This window comes from Anopheles cruzii, chromosome X (genome assembly GCF_943734635.1).
Source record: "Anopheles cruzii chromosome X, idAnoCruzAS_RS32_06, whole genome shotgun sequence".
In the NCBI taxonomy this organism is placed as follows: domain Eukaryota; kingdom Metazoa; phylum Arthropoda; class Insecta; order Diptera; family Culicidae; genus Anopheles; species Anopheles cruzii.
Genome location: NC_069143.1, coordinates 7580731 through 7602390, shown reverse-complemented (window position 1 = coordinate 7602390; position 21660 = coordinate 7580731). Strand labels below are relative to the sequence as shown.

The 21660-nt window shown below is 47.2% G+C and overlaps 1 protein-coding gene across 1 annotated transcript; it reads right to left on the bottom strand.

Annotated features, from left to right (window-relative positions):
* Positions 1-1334: 1334 nt before the first annotated feature.
* LOC128278716 (neurobeachin) lies at positions 1335-20497 on the bottom strand. The gene is made up of 23 exons (XM_053017449.1): positions 20339-20497; positions 19363-19594; positions 19100-19296; positions 18897-19018; positions 18570-18816; positions 18324-18470; positions 17931-18248; positions 17066-17206; positions 16841-16977; positions 16701-16770; positions 16470-16613; positions 14967-15553; positions 13452-14841; positions 11829-13370; positions 11596-11770; positions 9635-10414; positions 8828-8937; positions 4377-7272; positions 3921-4264; positions 3737-3833; positions 3470-3666; positions 3232-3383; positions 1335-3112 (listed from the first exon to the last, which is right to left on the bottom strand). Exons 1-23 carry the CDS (start codon positions 20495-20497, stop codon positions 3022-3024), a joined length of 10275 nt encoding a protein of 3424 aa, XP_052873409.1. The 3' UTR covers positions 1335-3021.
* Positions 20498-21660: the final 1163 nt, after the last annotated feature.

Below are 21660 nucleotides of genomic sequence, written 5' to 3'. Positions count from 1 at the left end.
CCGCTAACACCCAATTTACTTTCGAACAAAGTTTCACTTTACCGCCACATTCACCATCAACCGATTAGTTTAGTGCACACTCCAAACGCTAGAGGCTTTCCGGCCTTCCGCCAGGTGGGGCGCATCTAAAGTGCCTCGTGCCCAGTGCCTTTATTCGCCCGACTGACCGGTGCCAGTCTAAGCGAACTAAAGTGACTCGAGTGACCGCACTATACGATGCAATGTGTGATAAATTTTAAATGGTCAATGCAACTCAATCATGTTCGAACATTGTACTGTCCAGCATCCATCAAGAATCCGGAGCCGTCTGTAATATTCGTTATTTTGCCGATAACTTTGTTAGGCGTGGAATTGGCATGCAAATGTTTGCAAAAGTAAGTACAAAATTTAAAACTGATGTCTTTTGCAACCAGTTGGAATGGATAACGTAATGTGAGAATCGTTTCAGCATTGATAGGAAATGTATGGTTACCCTGGCAAGGTTGATGCTCTATCGGAATCGTGGATAAACTAAACGAATAATTCATAAGCTTCCTTAGCGCGTTAGTAGGATTTGTTGTTTTTTTGTCTTTTTTGTGGTTTTGCTTTGCTGTGGAATGTGTACCGTAATATAGAAATAAACCAGTGAAAACGAAATGCATAGAACTATATTACTTTCGTTTCACCGAATGCCGCGAATTATTTGGTATTCAGTAATGACTCTATCAATGTTCAATAAGTGCACAGACTGGTTGCACGTAATTCTTATGATGTCAAATACTAGCCTGTACTGTCTTCGTCTTCGTCCCGTACACAAGCTCTTTACTTTTTTGACTGAACGTAGTTTAATGCCGTGTAATTACTGTTTGCTGGTTTAAGCGTTATCAAAATTATGTTCTTTCATTAAGTACTTGTATTTTTAACACTACACGAGCACATTTAGGCAGGATTTTTGTTTTTTTGCTTTTGCTTGTTTGCTGTTATTTTCATATGGGATAGATCAAAGGACGCGCTGCAGTTGTTCCTTTTTTTTTGCAATATTGTTCTATTATAATTATTTTGGCACGTGAAATAAGGTTGCTGCATCAGTTGCATTTTTTTTACATTTGCTCTTAGTTGTGGCTTTAGCTACATTGTTTACTGTTGCAACAACACTCGCATTCGAACGAACGTTATACTACCGATTTCAAATTTCTTAACTTCTTGTATCTTGCAGCTATTCAGACAGAAAAATAAATGAAAAAATATTGCATGATTGCAGCTTCACAGGGACTTTCATTGCCGATTATTTGCTTGCCGTTTGTTTTTGTTTTGTTTTCAATGCGCTTATGACGGTGTTCCACTGTGTATTCATATTTTATTTTCAGCTTTGGTTTCATTACTCATATTCATGTTTTTTTTTTTTTCATTTTTGTATTTTATATGGCTAATGTAAATATTCGCGGACGGATAACCTCAGAATGTTGCATATCTCTCTATAGTTGCACGTTTCAATAATTACTATTATGTAATTTTTTGTCTACTGTTAATAGCTCACCGTCTCTTTTCTCCGTTTCTTTCGTCGTGTGCATCGTACTCGCCTTACAACCCCCCTCGTCAGTTATGTGTATGAACATTGTTTCGTAGCATAATTTACTCGTATTTATACTCTCTAGCCGGTCTTTAGGATAGGTGTTTTAGTCGCACTAAGCCATTGCACTGCTCTCACTCATTCGTCCGTGTTTCATGTAAATGCACCGTTTGTTCTACCGTTTTGTAACCCTTTGTTCACTGATATAACAATACCTGTTTATCTTATGAATTGGTTTTCTTTATCTTTGATTTTTAAAAGGCTGTCATTAAAATCTTTACAATTTGGCATGCGTGTTCTTGCGTAAATGTTACGTGTGAGTGTATTTGATTTTGTGAGGCTTTGAGAGAGGAGCGTGTTACTGGGAGCCCTTAGAGAGCTACTGCACACTACCGTTATTATACATTCTTCCGTTTGCCGTACCAAGTGGTGGCATGGACGTAAGGAAAATGATTAGTAAAGCCACCGTTTGAACGGGTAAATTGCTCACCTCAACCCGGTACCTTACTAGCTTGTCGGTTATGGCGTGTGCATTGCTTAGCTAAAACACAGTGTGAGCGGTAATATGTGAGTGAATGATTATTAAAATGTTCACCACTATCAACGTGCGTGAAAGTCGTATTACAAGTTCTTATGTATCTCTATAAATAAATACAGCATTCGTACATCCGAAGACGAAGTAAACGATGATTGCACCAACGGAAAACCGAAACGGAAAACGGATAAACGGTGAACGAATGCACCACTCTAAAATGCAATCACACGCATAATACATGAGTTGCCAAATACGCACAGTTGGTGCTCGTGTCGTGTGTGATGACATGACAGACAAACGAAGCACGAAACTCGCCGTACAAGGCTAACGTGGTTTTCTCGTTAGGAAAATCTGTTTAAAATCTCCCAGCGTTATAACATTTCATATTTTCATTTTGAATCACAATGGTCTATTCATTGCAATATATTTCTGCCAACGGCAAAGACCATGTGTTTGCTTTTCACGTTTTTCGATTCAGTCCATATAGTATGGGTCGTCTATTGTAATGAACCTAAAATTTAATGTATTCTTCTTTTGTCACCCCATAATATTCTGAACTCGTTCTGCGTTCATTCGTTCTCGTCAGCGCGCCATGTTGCAAAAACAAAAATTGAAGAAGCAGATACGGCCAATTTAAAACGTTTACACCCTCACCCTATCGAATGGGTTTGTGACATTTGCTTTTTGTCTCTTCACTCTATGCAGGAGTAGTAGATAGTTCGGCAAATATTGTATCACCCTGTTCAAGTAGTCGGTAACATGCCGGACACAATGGAGTGATGCTTATCCGCTGACGTGCTTATCGGTTGAATGTAACTTGTTCTTGAGCGAATGCGTTGCCGGTTGTAGGTGCAGGAATTAGAACTTGCCTAGACCGCACAGCATATATATTGGGCGATGGCGGGGCCTTATGCTGCACATGTAGGATTGGTCTGTTTCAGTAGCGCTGCTGGTACTCATGGTGCCAGCGGTTGAAGTCGATATGAAAAACAATGATCGATCCCGTGGCCAGTCCAGCAAGCAGGTATCTGCGGAGATGATTGAAAGCGGTAAAATGTTGGAACGCTTCTTACGCGGATTACCAGACACGGACAGCTGGGACAAATTTGCGGAGCACCAAAATACAGCGACACAATGGGCTACTTACTTTTGATCGTGCGTTAAGGCAAGTGAACGTATGCCGCTATTGCAAGCTGGAAACGCATAGAGGGGCGCTAGGTTGAAGGTACGCCACACCTCCACAATTCCCTTATTGCCCGCGGTCATCAAATACTCTCCGTCACGCGATAGCAGCATACACTGCAACCGGGAGCCAACGAATCAGAATGAATATAATGGTAGAAACATTTGCAACAAACAAACATGGATCGTGCAGTGAATATTACCTGAAGATTATCATTGTGCGATTCGTAACGCAACAATTTCCCATTGATGGTGTACGCGGCAACACTACCTTCGTCGTAGTTGACGACAATAAATCCCTCCCGCGAAAGCGTTATGTTTTCCGGCGAAACGAAGTCCTTTGGTGCTTCTAGCGAGCGCAGCAAATCACCAAACGTCGTGTGCACCAATACTGGCCCATCTGCGATCATGAAAAGACCACAACTACCGTTAGTACACAAATTGGCAGCATTGGATGGACATAAACTTACGTATGGAACCTGAGACGACCAGCCCCAACTCGGCGCTGATAACTACCGACGTTACTGCCGTCTCATGGCCGGTGAGAGTAGCACGCGGTGTTGGTATCTGCGGCGCAGCATGTAATAAAATAGAACGAATTAATGAATGTGTATCAGCCCATCAAGTAGATGCACAGTTGATGGCCACACTCACCTCGCCTTCGCCCACAATCGACTGTGTCCGTGCGTTCCAGTGCCAGAGCAAAATGGTGCAGTCGGCCGAACCGGAGGCGATGTAGCAGTCGGAGGTAATGTTGCATTCCGAACGTGACAAACACGTCACGACACCGAAGTGACCGAAAATAATTTGCACGATTTTGGCCGTCTCGGTGGAGAAAACGCGAAAACTATTGTCCCAAAAGCCGCACGCGATCAGAAAGCGGCTGTCGACCGTGGTAACGTAGCAATTCGCCTTGATCTGTAGCTTTTGGCTGAAGTTGTCTCCCAGGTGACGCCGATTCTGGTGATTGCTATTGCTGTTATGACCATTAATTTGCGCTGCAAGCAGAGGGGGGTTGGGAACGAACAATAATCAACATTCTTAGGTAATACGGCAAACGCAACCAATTACTGCTCATCGATTGGTAAGCATTTAGAGATCAGCACTTACACAGTAACGGATCCATCGTTAACGGCAAGTTTGCGTTGAGGTTTTGTGTCGATTCAGCGTAGCTCGGGCTCTGTATGCTCGCCGTGTACTGGCAGTTCCAGCGATTGACCGCGAACTGATGGCCGGCCGTTACCGTCACCACCGATGGTAACGGTAGCTGCGGGTACGTGTTGGCCGAAATGTGGATGATCGGCGAATTGAGATGAAACTTGAGCGACATACACACGTCATCCGGCATCGTGTTGAACATCATCGGCGACAGGTGCATGGCCGACGAGCGCGGTGGATGCGGTTCCATCAGCAACAGGCTGGGCGTTTGGCCAAAGTTTTTAATTTGATTTTCGATCGCTTCCCGCGTAACCGGGTCACCGATTGTCTCCAGATCCACGCTGCCTTCGTACGTGAGGTAATAGAACACGTTCGTTGCCCGCATCGCTTCCGGGCCACGCTGCTTGTAGCCGAAAATGAGATCGATCCACTGATGCAGCTGACACGACACGAACTCCGACTCGAGCGCCATACGGTTCAGGCGCACAAACTCCTCCGGCGTTTTGGCCCACGGTGGCAACTCGACGTCACCAACCACACTACCGTCGTCCCGCTGCCCGAGACGATAATCGGACGCGTTGTAGAACATCTCCGGCAGGAAGTACCACTCCGGTATCAGCTCCTTCACGTCGGATGTGTCGCGCTGGCAGTTCTTCCACGACAGGGCCACCGACGAGAACAGTCGATCCGGGTGGTCGAACTTGCCACCCTGCAGTGCGAGAAACATGCTCGTGAACGGTTCGATCCGTATCAGCCAGTTGAGGGCGAACGCAGCCGTCGAGTAGTGCGTTCCGTAGTGGAACGGTGGAATGCCTGGCGTGTCCCACGTTTCGTACCGCTCCTCGAAGTACTCGCGCCGGCTAGGGTTGAGCGCACCGATTGGCTTCGACAGATCGCGGTAGTTGGACGGTTGGCTAAGGTCGAGCTCGCGCGTATCATAGTTAGTCAGTACCCACGGAAACACGGGGTACTGGTTGAGGTCGTTGTACGTTCGCCCGGCAATAGTGTTCAGAAACATTAGATACTCAAAGTTAGAGATTTCGCGCCGCTGCCACTTCTGCGTCATGTTCGAATTGCGCATCAGCTGGCGCGGCGACATCATCGAGGCACGCCGGGTCTGCGGAATGCCGTACTTGATGCCCACACCTACGCGCGGCAACGCTTTGATCACCTTCTTCACCGTGTGCTGGTCGGGAAAGGCGAACAGAATGGAGGTGCGGCTAGCGAGGAAAATCTCCAGCGCTACGTTCTGCAGTAGGTAACGGCGCGAGAAGATGGCTCGTATCTCGGAAAAGTACCATTTGCCGTGCAGATGGTCGCAGTACTTTAGCACCTCCGTGTCGATCGACTGAAACTCGCCGTTCTCTTCGTCCACCTCGAAGTACATCTCGGTAGATGTAATTGACATCGTGCCCGGGGCCACTACACCTGGGGCGATCAGTTTCGCCTTCGTGCTGATGTTTACCGGTCCCGTTAGATCGAGGTCGAGCTCACGGTCCTCGATCAGCAGCTCGGAGTCATCGAGCAAATCCGGTTGCTGCGAGCGCGGCACTGCAATCTGCGAGTAAATTTCATCTCTCGCCATCGCTCCCACACGGCTGCCACCGGCTGCACAACCGTCGACCGCGCCGTCATCCGCTATTGACGCTGTCGTCGCCGTCGTCGTCGTCGTCGCCACTCCGCCCGTGCCGTGAGCCGTGCCATTCTCGAGCGATGCCTTGAGCGTGGCCTGCGGATGGCTGCTACCGCGAGGGTTCTGAACCAATCGCTTCCGGCGCCGGGCATCGTCCTCCCAGGCGTCCAGCTTCCAGAAAATCTGTTTCGGGTAGTTCGCGTTCATGTCACCCCACGCACCGTGCCGGTTGCCCATAATGTTGCGCACCTTCTCGAGCAGCCGACTTGCGATCACGTTGTCCCGGCGCCGTGCCGCAGTAATCAGATGGTCGCACATGCGCTCCTCTTCGCGCCGCTCCAGCAGCGTCTGGGCACACTGCGACTCGAAATCGGCGTGCTTCAGCACATCGTCGGCCCGCATCCGGTTCAGGATGAACTCGGCCTCGTTCGCGACGCGCACAATGTGATCCTTCATTGCGTGAGACAACAGGCGGCCCTCGTTGATTAGCTCAATGAACGCGAGGCCCGCGTGCTTCTGCAGGCTGTTCTGCCACTCCTGCGAGCACAGCAGCATTACCAGCTCCACCACCGAGTGGCTGTTTTTGAACGTCGTCAGTCCCTTGCCCTCCATCAGCAGTTCCTGGCCGTGCGAACCGACGAGCGTTTTCGACAGGAAGGGCGCAAAGTCGACCATGATTTCACGCAACAGAGGACACACCGGCCCGAGGGCGATCTCCAGCTTCTGGGTAAGGCTGGCTTCGCGCGATGATATCGCAAGTGGGATTTGTCCGACGAATGGGGCCTTCAGGTTTAGCTCATCAGCACGGCTCCGGTTCGAGACGTTCGGTGCCACATGGCTGAACCCATCCGGGACCCGAACGACGGCTATGTCCGACTCATGCTTGCCACTAGTTGTTCCGCTGTGCTCGCCACCAACGCCATCGTTGCGTACTTCGCCGCCACCCATCGGTTGAATTGACGAAATGCTGCCGGTGACGCCGGGAGGGCCACCGACAACGGCACCACCACCGATGAGGCCGATGGCACCCACTTCACCCGCGCGGGGTTTCATATCGGTCGTCACGTCATCGTTCAGGTTGACGTCGGTCCAACTTTCGTCGTTTGAGTTGGTCGGCTTGCTGTCGTCCGGCATGATTTCGCTCGAAGTTTCAACCTCCTGCGGATCGTTCTCGGTGGAGTTCAGGTTTAACGAGCCCCCATCCGAATCGACGCTCTGCAGGAAATGTGGGTAAATGGGAGGGGGCAAAGTTGGAGAGGAGAAAAATAAGAAAATCAAATTAACCATACGTACTGAGCAATGCAATGAGGGAGACAAACACAGAACAAACTGAAGCTATATACAACTACACTAAATGAACAATAAAAGCTCAACACCACACACAAATTCTTTTTCTCGCATAGCACAGAGTTTTGCATAGTAGAGGTGCAAACGAGACACAAACACCCAATGTGCATTTCTTTGTGCACCGCATCAATTCAACGCAGAAAGGACGAACGCAACGTGGGAAGAACATTGATAACAACATAAAAATGCAAACAATAGACAAGTGATGCACACACGAAAAGGTAAAGAGATGTCAAGTGCGGGACGTGAAATGAGAAAGATGATTAATAGATAGAGAAGGTGTGAGAGAGCACAAGAAACGAATATAGACAACCATTCCAACCGACCACGATATTACACGCAGCCCAGCCCAGAACCCGTTGCCGGGAGTCACCAGGACGGTGCGCTTTGTCAATGCTGTGCCAATGATGTGTGTGTGTGTGTGTGTATGTGCGATTCTGCCAGGATTCGTATTTCCTTCAATTTACCTTTCCCGTGCAGCTAGCCCGTGAGGTTCCCAATTCGTCGCAACGATGTTCCACCGTAATAGTGGACGTGGCGATCGTCGTGACAGTGTTAGTTGTTAGCGGATTGGACATCAAGGGCTGCTGATAACTCGAAGACCTCACTATCTGACCATCGCTACGTGGCGGTGATGTGCCTGATTGCCGGCCCGTCGTCCGACCGGACCCAATGGCCACGCCCGGTGTAGTGGACACCTTTAGTGGCCATACGAGGTGCCGTACAACAATAACAGCAGCCGGTATAAATACATCGGCACAACGTCAGTGAACGGTTTTATTGTGGTAGGTTACAGAATAGCGATAGAGGCGGCGGTTTTAACAACACGATTTGCAAAGGAACGTGTGTTTTTATAGAAGCCATTTGTTTTGTTTGTTAGGCGTAAGAGAAAGTTACGAACGAACAGCGCGCAAATGTAGGACGGTAGGGAATGAAAGATAGGAAGAAAAAAGAAGAAATCAAACAATTAAAAACACCAATCAGCATGCAGGCACAAATGAGCTCAGTAATCAATGGCAAAATAACGAGATAAAATGCGTTAAACTTGATGCAAGATCGCACCATACGGATGTTACGCAGCTAGAGGGAATACGATTCCCGTTGATAGTGAAATATACTCAAAAGCTGCTACCGTACGGGAGATCAGTTACATTTACTTCGGGAAGTCAAAAATAATCGGAACACTAGAGCGAGAAAATCCGAAATATAGCAACGTTACTAATAGCAAGAGAAACCAGCAGCATGTTGCAATCAAACTGAAATCAGTCAACACCCCATCAAAACCAAAAAAAAAATGCATAAACATTAGAAACACACGAAACCCGCGCATCCGCGGGGATTGGTTAACTGCTAGAAAACTGTGGGCGCGGGAGCGAGTACAGGCACAACCGCCGATGAGTCGCGACAAGAACAATAAACTTACCTTGATCGAAAGCGGGCCGCTGGAATGAGAATCGTTATCCGCAATGACGGAAGAATTGTTCTCATCCACCACGATTACCTCGTAATCGCCCTCCTGCATCGATTGCGTGCCTTCAACGAAAAGAAACAGAAAAAGTAATGTTAACGTAACGTGACGTAATGTACAAATCTGCACGGGCAATGGCAAAGACACATCGTCACATCGGTTACAAGTGGATAGTATAGAAGAATAATAGTTACGGTTCAAACTACCTCCGTAAAACATAAATCATATGTGTCACATACAATCTACAATTGATATCACGTATATATGAAACAATGTCAACAGAAATAAAGGGAAAAGGGCCTGAAAACAGGGAAAACATAATCAATGAAAATTAAAACATTAAAACATCAAAGCAACTGTGCTGAACGAGGCAACGAGAAAAGAAACCATTGCGACAAACGGACACTTACAATCGCTAATGTGCTTAACCTTTATAATGGACGCAATGGAAATAAAAGAAAAAATTGCACGCTACAAATGAAGAATACATTCACAAGCAAACGTATCGGTGCTGACGAGCCTTAGCTATGTGTGCGCGCTGCTCGTAAATCACGGTTTAGGTTTACATAACATCATCGCAACGGTGTGTCGGAACAGGAGTAGGATATTTAGGCAAATCACATGTATGCGAGTGTAGGTAGGTGTGCTGGAAAGCTGCTCCTGTGCTTAAAATGGCAACATCTAACATTCATCGCAACGCAACCAAAGAGCGAAATTGAAACAACAAAAAATAACTATCAAACGCTAGAGTACGAGGCGTGCCTTTGGACATTTTTTCACCAACGACGACGCTAGGATGGTGAACACTGTTGCTGCTGCTGCTACTATTGATGACTCCGTTGTGTAGAGCAGCCACCGCTGAGTGGTGGGTTGACCGGCCACCACCGCGAAGCTGGCCGACCACCGAACTGTACTGCGTGCCAGACGATGCAATCAATGACGCGAGCGAGTTGTTGTTAAGAGTGTGTTGCTGTTGGTATTGTTGTTGTTGTTGCTGCTGCTGCTGCTGCTGATGCTGTTGTGGTTGCTGAGGATGGTGAAGATGACCTCCGATGACGGTTGTGGCGGCGACTGCCGGAGAGTAGCAGTTCATCATTTCATTGGAGAAAATACAGTTGCCGCTTGGTGCTATTGCAGTGAAACCGCTCTGGCCGTTGTTGTTGTTGTTATTGACAGCGCTACTGTAGTATAACGGTGGCAGCGAGCCGTTCACGCTCGCACCGACATTGTCCTTGGGATTGGTGCTAGTGTTGGTGCTGTTGTTGTTGTTGATGAGATTACTATTGTTGTTCGCGTTGAGTAAAGCGGACGACGAGGAGGAGATGGTATGCGAGGACGACGAGATGTTGTTGCTTCCGTGGTGTAGAACGGGCACATTTCCACTGCTACAAACACCACCACCACCAGGCGCCGACGATCCTTGAACTCCACCGGCCCCGACAGTAACGGCGGCCGTGGGTTGGTGGCTCGGATGAGACCCGGGAAGAAATTGCGGGTAGACGTGATGTGACCACTGCGGAAACAGTGGCCGATTGCTGGATTCTATGCGATGCGACGATCAAGGATGCGCGTTTGTTTGTTGTACCACACACCGTCGCGAGCAACACAAAAGGTGCAAGTAGTTGTATAGCAGCAGCAGACACAACACGAGTTGTATTTTGTACGGTTTTTTGTTGGTTGAAATAAAGGTTTTGTTTTTTTGTTTTCATAGCGATCGAAATTAGCATGATTTTAGCATTACACGCGTTATAGGCAGTGGTTGTACCAGGCGTTTGCAATAAGTTGCCGAAATGCGTATGAAATTCGTACGAGCGCGATGAATGATCCAATTGTTTTATTACGGTTTAGGTTTTCGACAGTTCAATATCGAAGCAGCATGAGACAGAAAGGGAAGAGACAGAGAAAGAACGGGAGGGCGAAAGAGAATATTCTTTGGTTTAGAAAAATTTGCTAAAACCGAAGCTTTGGTTTGTTTTGCACCTGACAGCATTGGTAGTTGGTTTTACTCATCGTGCAGGTTGTTCACGAGTCAAAAGATAAAGATTTGCACAATAGACGATCACAAAAGTAGTAGAATGCAATCAGTAGGTTTGCGTTCAATAATACCAATCATCATACATATATCAAGTATCATATTTTTTCGTAAAGAAACTTGAAACATTTGAACGGTTGTCTATTCTCTACCCAACAACACTGGCACGGATTGATCTGACATAAGCTAAAAAATATAGTTTTAAGACAAATGAAAAAATAAGAATCATGAATTTGTGCAAATGTATAACTCTATAAACTTCCTAATACGGCTCTAACATGTAGAGGCGTATGTCAGTATGGGGATTAACCGGTAACTACAATCGACCACAAGTGGCCCTGTCCTGTAACAGAGACTGCCTTCAGCAGTCGCGGTCGAGTGCTTTCGTTCAGTTCGCTGTTGTAATGGCTCCAGACCATTGTCCCTCGTCATACACGGGGTCAAAATTCAATTTAAGTATATTTCTCCCGAACTCTAAGTATATTTTCGAAACCCGAAGTCCGACAGATAAAATAAATAAAAACTGCATCAACCTATTCGTATTGCATAAGTTTGGCTTTGCTCTTTCTCTTGCAAACATAGCGCAAATTTGAAACGAGTCCTCGAGGGGAAGGAGAGGGGTAGGTTTGGCATATACGCAAACTAAAAGAAAGCGGTGAGCGGCGCAGCAAAACCATAAAAACCTTCTTACCTTGTGTTGCGGGTGTTGCACGGTGTATGACAGGCGAAGAGTTTCGGTGTATCTGCAGCTCGACCGGTGGCTCGAGAATATCGCGATACTTGGATACCATCAGCACAGAAATGAAGTAAACGATCGCCAGCGACAGGAACTGGGCTTGCTTGGTTTCCTCCTGAAAGAGTCGTTTCTTGAGATTATCATTAGCCGCGAACGATCACTCCCGGATCCACCAACTCATCACATACCACATCCCGGTAGATGACCGCCCGCAGTCGGTTTATGTCCATGTCCTGCAGCAGCTTCTCCGGGTCCTTCACCGGACTCATTGGCCCCGACAACGATTCAATGATCGTCTTCGACGACGACTGTGCCCCCCGTATGAGCGCCTGCAGGTGCACACCGCCGGGAATATCCTTCAGTGCCATACCGTTGTATAGCCCCCGTGTACGTTCCTTGCACTCGAGACAGTTGCGCACCGCACAGGTACATACCAGCCGCAAACACTGGCGCAATATGCCGCCCGACGACATGTTCTTTTCGGCCTCAAGCTCGCTAAAATTAAGCGAGCTGGCGAATATGAGAACATCGGCCATGTTGACGAGGCGCTGCAAAAATGAAACGGCCACATCGAGCGGCATACCCTGGGTTGGTTCAAGCACGTCGAGCTCGGAGTTGGGCGAAGTGGCACTCGCTAACAGTGGCAATAGTCCTCCACATGCGATGATCAAATTGTCAGCCAGTTGCGATATCAGATGCACCGTGTTGACCACGAAGATGGCGTTTTCGGCCGAATTGACAAAATCTAGCACACTTTTCGTCGAGTGACTGCGCCACACCTGAATGTCGGTCTCTAGTGAAAAGAGGACGTCGGACAAGAGTCGCTGGTGGATGTAGGACCATTTGAACTCCGGTATACGGAACGGTGGTCGCGTTGGTCCGGGCGAAAACATTGGCCGATTTGTCGAGGGGACCTTCGATCGCTTGCCACCTTTATAGCTGCCGCCACCGATTGATTGAGAAAGGTGTGGCAGTTGACTTTGCGGTAGCGGCTGACCACCGCTAGACACACTGGTGATAGGCTGTTCCAGGGACTCAACGAACTGCTGCTGCGTATTGGTGGATACGTTAACCGCCCGCTTAGCTGCTGGCACATCGTCGGACTGTGGGAGAACAGTGCCGGAGGAAACGATGCCACCGTCCTCTGCTACAACTGTCCCGCTACTATCGTAAGAATTGTCAGCACTATTGTTGAGCAACAATACGTCCGTTTTCACGTTGCGTGAATCAATTGATTCAACTATAACAACACCATCCTCGTGCTCGTGCTCGTGCTCTACCTCATCTTGGTCATCCTCCTGTTGTTCTTCGTCCTCCTCATTCTCTGGCGCCTCGTTTAGAACTACAACTGTTTCGCCAGCAATGCCTTCCATCGCTTCGGATACCACACTAATTTTTGGTTGCTCTTCTCCGTCGTGATGATGATGCTGCTGCTGTTGATGGGGTACGTGATGGTGGTGAGGTTGATGGTGACTTTGCTGCGACTGATTCGTATCAGCTGGTTCCTTCTTGTCATCAGTGTTTTCCACCCGCCCAAGGGCATTCGTAATTATAGTTTCAACAACCCCTTTCATCTCGTAAGCTAATGCCACTCCGGCGTCTATGCTCGAACGTTCGTCTGCTAGACTGCGATCGATCAGCTCTTCCACGATCGCACTGATCGTTGCTGTCACCCTTTCCGCATCCTGTTCATCTTTATACAGTGGTGGTTGCACCGCAGCTACAGTTTGCTCCTCCTCTCCGCCCGTTATATTGCTTTGCGTTTCGCTTCGATCCACAATTCGCTCACTGGCCCCAAACCATTGTGAAGCTACGATTGCACCAATTTCCATTCCATTGTCATCACTGTCGTCGATTCTGGCAGCAATTGTGTTCTTGTTGTTGTTAATCAAGTCCACCGATCCTCCGCTACACTCTTCGTCCAGCGGTTTCGACGTTTCCTGGCTCATCTTTACCACCTCGTTGACCGCCAGTTCGATTTCTTCGTCCTTAATCACGGGCGATGAAGTGGGTTCGTCGGAAGCTTCCTTAGTGTGCTGTTCGCACCTTACTTTCTCCTGCACATCGTCGCCGGCAGAATCGTTCCCCAGCAGCACATTCCTGACCGATTTATCAACGATTTCATCAACTATCTCCTTCACCACCATTTCCGACGAGACAACCTGATTGCTGTGAAGCGCGTAAGACGGAACTACTTCACCGTCTTCCTGTCGATCGACTTCATGCTCCTCTTCTTCGTCATCATCCTCTTCGTCATCATTGTCCTCAACACTTTGGCGCCCCATCTGTCGTCCATCGTCGTCATCCTCTTCGTCTTCCACCTCACCGACAACGTTTTCGTCCAGAATGTCGCGATCCATCAGGCCGGAAGAACCGATCGGAAAGCTTTCACCATTTGTTTTCAACACAACAGACTTCTTGATTGCAGTTTCATTGGTTTCTGGTTCGCAAATACAACCACTGGTGGTGCTGGTGGCAACCAGTGAACCTGGTCCGGCTTGGTTGACGCTACCGTTATGCAATTCCAGATCTGCTTCCTTGCCACTACCGTTGCCAGCACCATGCTCCCAACCGCTGATCGTGCTGATGGGACGCTGTTGTCGGAGCGCCGGATCAGTTATGTTGTCTGTGCGATGTTTTTCGTAGTGTTCGTACATCTGCGCAAACTGCAGCTTGAATTCTTCGTACGACACCTTCGAATGAACGATGGCTAGCGTATCAACCCACACTCGCCACCCACCGTACTCGTATTTGATAGCGTGATGCAGCAGCATACGAAACAGCGAGTACACCATATCGGACAGCTTTTGCTCCTCGGAGCTTTTCGGATGGATGTAAGCCATCGCAATCAACCACTCCTGCCATACGCTCATTTGCAACACCGTACGCCGGTTTTCACGATTGTTGTTACACAACAACGTCATATCGGAAAGAAACAATTTCTTCACCTCGATCAGTTGCTCCGACTGCTTCGACTGTCTGATCAGCGTGGCGACCACTTTGAGAATCATTGGGTTTTCCAGGCGGTAATGGCTTTCTGGCTCCGGGTGCTTCGCATACAGTATTTGCTGCGAGATGTGCTCAGTCATGATCTCGTAAAGGACGTTGTAGGTAGGCAACGACACTGACTCTTCATACAGCAGCAAGCGCTCGGCAAGCAGCGTGTAAAGATTGTGCGGAGACATGACGTCGTATTTTCGCCTGTGAATGAAGGCAACAAAGCAGGATAAAATATAAGTTATCAATAGTAGTTAATTGCAGAGTTTTTTTTATTTAAAAAACAAAACAAACAAAACACAAAGAATTGAAAACTGCCAACTACTCACTTGTGCGTGCTGCGTGATAAAAAGAAGCCGAGAAGCTTGAGAGCCTGAAGACGTATCAATTGACTTTCGGCAGCCAGTAGCTTGAAGATCGTGCGCACACCGTGCTTCACGTCGAATGCCGGCACCATCGAGCTCGGATGTTCGGACATCAGTGAAATTAGCATCTGCAGAACATCGTGCAAATTTTCGTCCTCGTGCATCGTCATCAGATAGTTCAATATGCTCTGCAGCTCGTCGTCTTTCACTCCGTTACCGATCATGATCAGCTGCTTCAAAAACAGCAGAATGTACGCCCGAATCGCCAAGATGTCTTTCTGGGCAGGGCGTGGTCCATCGAGCCCTTTCGGCGTGATTCCACTTTTCGAACGAGGGTTTACAACCCAATAGTAGAACTTCAAGGTGTGCACGGTTTGAAGGACGGTGCTGACACGCCGCACGTTGCTATAGATTTGCGTGTCGCTGAGAAACTCAGTTGCTAAGTAGGCATAAAGACGCGCCTGCACCGTAGCCGGCGTATAGATCCACAGCGACGGATTGAACAGCACGTGATCGAGCAGCTGCCATGTAAGGAAAGAAAAACAGAAGAGCTACCGATTTAACTTTGAATTTCGTCTGCTCTGCCACAAGCCAGTTGAGTTTAAGGCATGCAGCAAGAGATTATCAAACGAGTTAACTCAACGCATTCCACTTTTACACATCTTATAGATCCACAACATTTACTATAGTATGATGCCGCATCATGCATTGGGTACAACTTTGCCCTAGACAGCTAGAAATGATTCTTTTGACTCCCATCAGCCGCTATAGGTCGTCATTGAAAAATTACAGATTGAAGATTGATCCCATTTCAGAGTCAACACAATACGGATGTGTTTTATGTCGATGTTCGGAGTAGAATCAATGAACACAATCTCACATGATGGTATTTCTACCAGGTATGCGCCTGTGTGTAATCTTTATAAAACCTAAAACATGCTCTAACTCAATTAGACAACCAATCAGCACACACTGGAATAACCAAAATCATGCATAATTCACAACAAACCTATAATGCGTAGAATGTACGACATCATAGTACATTGTTAACATATGTATTCCGTATGCGGGTTATCATTTTCTGACAGAAAAAAAAAACAATTAAATGAGCATTTCAAAACCAACTAATGGAAGCCACAAAATTAATCAAAATACAAAACATGGAGAAAAACATTGATTTTACAGTATAGAGAAGAAAACAGCATGCAAAACGTTTGAATTTAATGTAAATGCATATGGCTGTCTGTTTGCGCCTGTGCCCGCCAGCCATTGTTTTGTTGCTCATTATCTCGATGGTTGCTTTCTATGATCATCCAGAGACGGATGGATGGTTGTCACCGACAGATCGTTCATCCCCCCGTAAGCTACAGCGTTCTGGCTGCTTCGCAAACCAAATTTTGTTCCGTTGTTTTCCGTTCCCAAGGACGCTCGTAAGTTTGCTTTTCAGACGTGGGACACAGCACATACCTGTTTGAGAAGCAGGTCCGAGTTGGCGGATAAACATGTCACGAGATACTTCGTGAGGCTTAGGAACGATCCGAGAACGTCTAGCGACAAGTGATCACGGGACGATCTTTGTAGCATGAATGATATCACTAGAAAGCCACGGTTCTGTAAAAAATAGAAAAACCAAATGATTGTTAGTTTTGAAGTGAGTTTCCCCTTTTAGAGCGGCCTGTAGTGAGCTTTTTCACATACCTGTATCATGTGTTGTTGCACGGTTTGCGAACTTTCTACCAGCTCGCAAATAAACCCAAGAAGTTTGGCACTAACGATAGAAAAACAGTATGTCACACTTTCATGTCTAATATTGTATGTTTTCTTACAAAAGCACCTACCATAGTGTAGGATCCTTTCTAACTTCTGTCCCTTCGTATGGCATGTCAAGCTGGGAGAAAAGAGGGAACAGCACCTGGATACCGCCAATCGAGTTCAGCGTGCAGTGGATTGAGTGTGTTACAACCGCCTTCACATCCTACGTAGATGAATCAAAATACGCATAAAGAGATAATTAAACCTAATCCCAACAAGCATAGACACGATTAACGTTTCGAGGCGGTTACCTGCAGCATTAGGGAGTGTGGAGTATGCACGAAGTACGATAGATTGCCCTTGGGAGCCGATTGGAGACAAAGCTGGCCATCAGTAGCGACGGGATTGTACATGAAAACTATTGCGCTTGACAGCTTGCCATCGTACAGAACCTTGAAAGTGTTTTGAACGATCAACCACGACGAGAGTATCGTTAATTGCAGTGAAAGAAAGCAGAAACACAATTTAAGTTGTCATGAAATTTAAAGATAAACGACAAAATACGCCCTACGAACACTACGAGTGCGAAGCTGGAAGAGCGAGGAGCAGTGCGTTAAATTTGCAATATAATCGCCTTTAATGTAGTTCCACCAACAGTATTATTATTATATGTCAGAGCCGTATTACTGACTGACGTCTTTCGCTTAGAACCCGTTTAATCAATGCAGAACCAACAGTACTAGTGAAAAATATTTATGTTTGCAATATGCAACGTCGCTTCAACCATAATTAAATTAAAAGTAATGTTTACTAAACCTCCTCGGGGATATGGAAATGAATTAGGAACGTATCATCAAAAGATCGTAAATATCCCGAAAAAGATTCTTGCATCTCACTGTACTGTTATATGCTAAAACTTGTGAGTCAATATTACGTTGAATATTGGTTGAATAGATTCATACTATTTACCCAAACCTGCGTTACAAAGCCGTTTACTCAAAAGATGTAGAACATCCGATATCAAAATGAACATAATACGGTTGCTGTGTCTAAATGAATGATTAACGAAGGAAAAGGGAACCATTAAAGCTAAAACTAAAACCTAAACAAAATTCAAAACGAAAAGCACTAATAAAAGAAAACATATTAAACAAATAAACATAAAAGCATGCTTACGGATACTAAATCAAACGATTCGCAACCGGTGCCGGAGGCGGTAGAAGCAAGCGCAACGCCAGGTGATGAGGCTGAATTGGCCGAAGTCGTAGAGGATGTGGAAAACGGGGGCGATGGTTCGTTGGTACCAGAGGGCTGGGCCGAGGCACTGTGAGCCGTACTACCGCTAACTAGATTTCTATGGATGCTGGACTCGGTCGGGGCAAGGGGTGTTGGCGAAAGGGACGACAAGTGGCTGTCTTTCGATGCCATGTCACTCACCCGCTTGTGGTTATCCGGTAAGTTCAAATAGCACTCGTTGTCGAAACGAAACTGGGACTGGGTCGGAAACGAGAGTGGGAAGCAAAGGCAATATTAATAAATAAATAGTAGAGACACGGATTTCCGTCATACCTTGTAACCAGGGCCGAGTCGATGCATTGCGCAGATTTGCTGCGTGGTTAAAGCTTCCGAGAAAAGGTAGATTGCGGCCATCTGTCCGCAAAATACGCGCTCTTCATCCAGCTCCGGTGTTGCACCAACGTAGCACTTGTCGAACGGCTATTAGATCAGAAACAACGGCGAAAGGAAAAGGTCAGCGACTCCACAGTAATATACGCTCCTCGCAATACGTTTTGCATTTCTGCGAATGCTACTCACGTCGTTGGTCGACACCAGCCAAGCCATCTCGGTACTGGAAGCCAGCTGTCCATTCACCAGGCACTTGATCTCACTCTTCGTCCACCGATTGTAGATATATACAATGGCAATCATGTACCACTTACGCGGCTGAAACTCATATTTGACACAGTGCTGGAATCCCTTGCCCTTCACTTTCATCGAGGTAAGGACAAGGCAGTTGCCTACGAAATGAGCCGTATAACCGACCCCCTTGGACGTTTTAAAACTGATTGCAGGAAAAACAGAATAGAAATAGAAAAAACTTAAGAAGCATAAAAACCAACGACAACGGCGGTGCTGATTTACCAGTATAAGTAAGGTTTTTCACGCTCGATGTTCACAGAATTGATCGGATCCAGCCGGAACCAGGTGCTAAAAGTGAAGCCATTTTCGTATGGCCATTTGGCTAATGGAGGAAGTACGACGGCCTGTGCACGGATAAAATGAACAACGATGAAACTGTATTGTTCGAGAGCAGCAAAAACCTGTCGCCGAGCAAAACTACCTACCGAACCCTTGCGGCCAGGAAAACTGAAAAATACATCTGGACCGTTGCGATGAGGCATCTGCTTCAACACATTCAGTAGCTTGGCTGAGTGACGGAGCCACTTCCCGTTGACTGCCTTCATTGCACCGAATAGCAGCTTTAGTTCCTTTACCGTGATGCTGTAGCTTGCTAGCACGCCAAGCATCTCAATAAGAAGATCTGCAACGACAGGAGAGAGCAGTGGTTAATAGTAGCAAAAAAGGAAAAAAGGGAAAAAATTATTACCTGCTACAATCGGTTCGGCCTGATGCAGCCGGCCCAGAACATGCTCGATGAGACCGACCTCGGTACAGGCCTGCAGATTACGCACACTCTTCTTCAAGATCGCTATGAATACGCTCCACACCTCGGCTTGAAGGTTGGCCGTGCAGTGATCTAGCAGCTCCAGCATGTGTTTTACATTCTGTGCATCCTGCACTACAAAGTTCAGCTCCATATCGAACTCCCCGCCGACAAGCTACGGAAATATGGGAGAGGTTTGTATTGAAAACAGGAAAATAATGAATGAAGAAACAAAAGCAAATGATCCCACAGTAACCTCAAATGAATTCTTTCTATCAAAGTGGTGTATTACCACGCAATTTTGAAATAGGATGATTTATGCGATGGGCTACCCTTTTTTATTATTTAACCAACTTTTAGTGATTGTTCTTATACGGCAATTACAACCGCCGAGCGTATTGGGCCGCAACAGAGACGTTAACTACTTCGTCTAGTCATTGCACCAAAAAGAACTATCCAAATTTATAGATCGATTCGGTTTACGAAGCACGACAAAACGCTGCAAACTGAGTGTTATTCTGATCAGACATTGCTAGTTCCACTTAGCTTTAAGACATGACACATTGAAAGACCAACAGTTATAAAAACCATTTATTGTGGTAAGATTGCACGGAATTACCCACAATGCCGGACGGTCAAAAGCAGATCCCTAGTTTGACCACGCGGCTATCTACTGCCATACTTTTAGCTACGTGGTACGAATTTCGGTTCGATACCCACAAGAAAAGTTGTCGTGCAAATCATCCACTTCACTCTCACCGGGAGCAATTGCAGAAGAGCACAACCGGCGGCGATAAGAAATTAACTAACCAAGATAAGGTTGGAAAGACGATAAACTTTATATGTGCACCAAAGGCCCATGATTCCCATCTTCTTTTCCCGCGGTGGTAGTTTGGCCCTGTAGAATGAGTTTGCTTACCAAATGCAGCACCGTATTGACGACCTCGCGATTCGACACCTGGCCCACCTCGATCAACCCGATCAAGACGGCAAACTTTAGATTGTCGGTCATCGACATCTTCACCACTTCTTCGGGTCGTTTTATGTCACAAAGAGGGGGCCTCGTAAGGTCCGCCATTGTGACCAAACCTTTCTAAAAAGAAAATACAAACACGGTGAAGGAAAACAGCGACAATGAATTTGGGAGAACAGTAAAGTAAATGACGCGAGCATCACGTTCGTTGGTCTTACGGTCCGGGGGCTGCGTCAGCGTCAGCGACAGGAAGGCGGTAAGCGAGCGTAATGCGTGTGACACGTGGATCAAGTGTACGATACCGATGTATTGATGTCCAGACGATCGCTCTTTGGTGACAAAATGTGCAGCTTTAGACGTCGATCTTGGGCCACTATTCAAATTCGTTTGTTTTATTCTTTGCCCTTTTTCGGTGCCCTTACTATTCAATTAAGCGGACGAAACCCCGCCGATAGCCTTGTAGACCAATACTTTTTTGTTACAAGCCACACGGGACAGCGTAGATGATAAAGCCGACCGACTCAAGTGCACAGGCAGGTGTGCGCTGCTGTACTTTCCGGTTTTTTCGCTCACTTAACACTTAGTGTCAACGTGTGTCGTCGTGTGCTCTTGCCTTCCGGCCTGTCAATCGCCGCCGCCTCCGCCGTTGCCACCGCCCCAGCCGCCGGTAGCCAACGAACCGATTCTCGCGAGACGCCGAAGTTTTGTCCTTACGTCACTAGAAGCAGGGGATGATTGAATGGTGTCGAAGTTGTTGGTTGTTGTTGTTGGTGGTGGATTGTGCTTGCGACCACTGTAGCAAAAATGTTTCGCCTGTGGTGTGCCGATTGCGCTGCATACGTACGCGTCCCCGCGACCGTCGTGAAGACACCGTCGTCGTCGTCGTCGTCGTCGTCGTCGTGTGGTGGCTGCAATCTGAGTAGCAACAACCGCGTTTCGCTTCGCGCTTATATGCTTTATCTTCTATCGGTCGTCGGTTGCTTAACCCTCTTGAGATAGGCGCACTGGAGTAGCAAACAACTGGGGGTATCTCGGTGCGGCGAGGGAAGGGGAATGGAAAACAAGGTATCCACTTTCCGTTCCGCAGCACCCTCGACGCACCAACACTTACGGACACGATGGCCCCGGCACGAAGCAGCAGCGGGAAGTAGCGGTGGGCTCCACGCTCAAGCGCACGACGGAGCGATGGTTGAAGCTTTTTCTTGGTTTACTTCTTCCCTATGCAATAGTCTTCGGATCCTGCTCTGAGGCCCAGCAAGCCCCGGTCG

Bases quoted from the DNA above. Each gene is read 5' to 3' on its own strand.
- LOC128278716 (XM_053017449.1), bottom strand. From the start codon at position 20,497: ATGGCGGACCTTACGAGGCCCCCTCTTTGTGACATAAAACGACCCGAA. The intron at 16,978-17,065 runs GTAACCGCCTCG...TCATCTACGTAG, and splicing joins CACACTCCCTAATGCTGCAG to GATGTGAAGGCGGTTGTAAC. The intron at 16,614-16,700 runs GTATGTGAAAAA...TATTTTTTACAG, and splicing joins TGCAACAACACATGATACAG to AACCGTGGCTTTCTAGTGAT.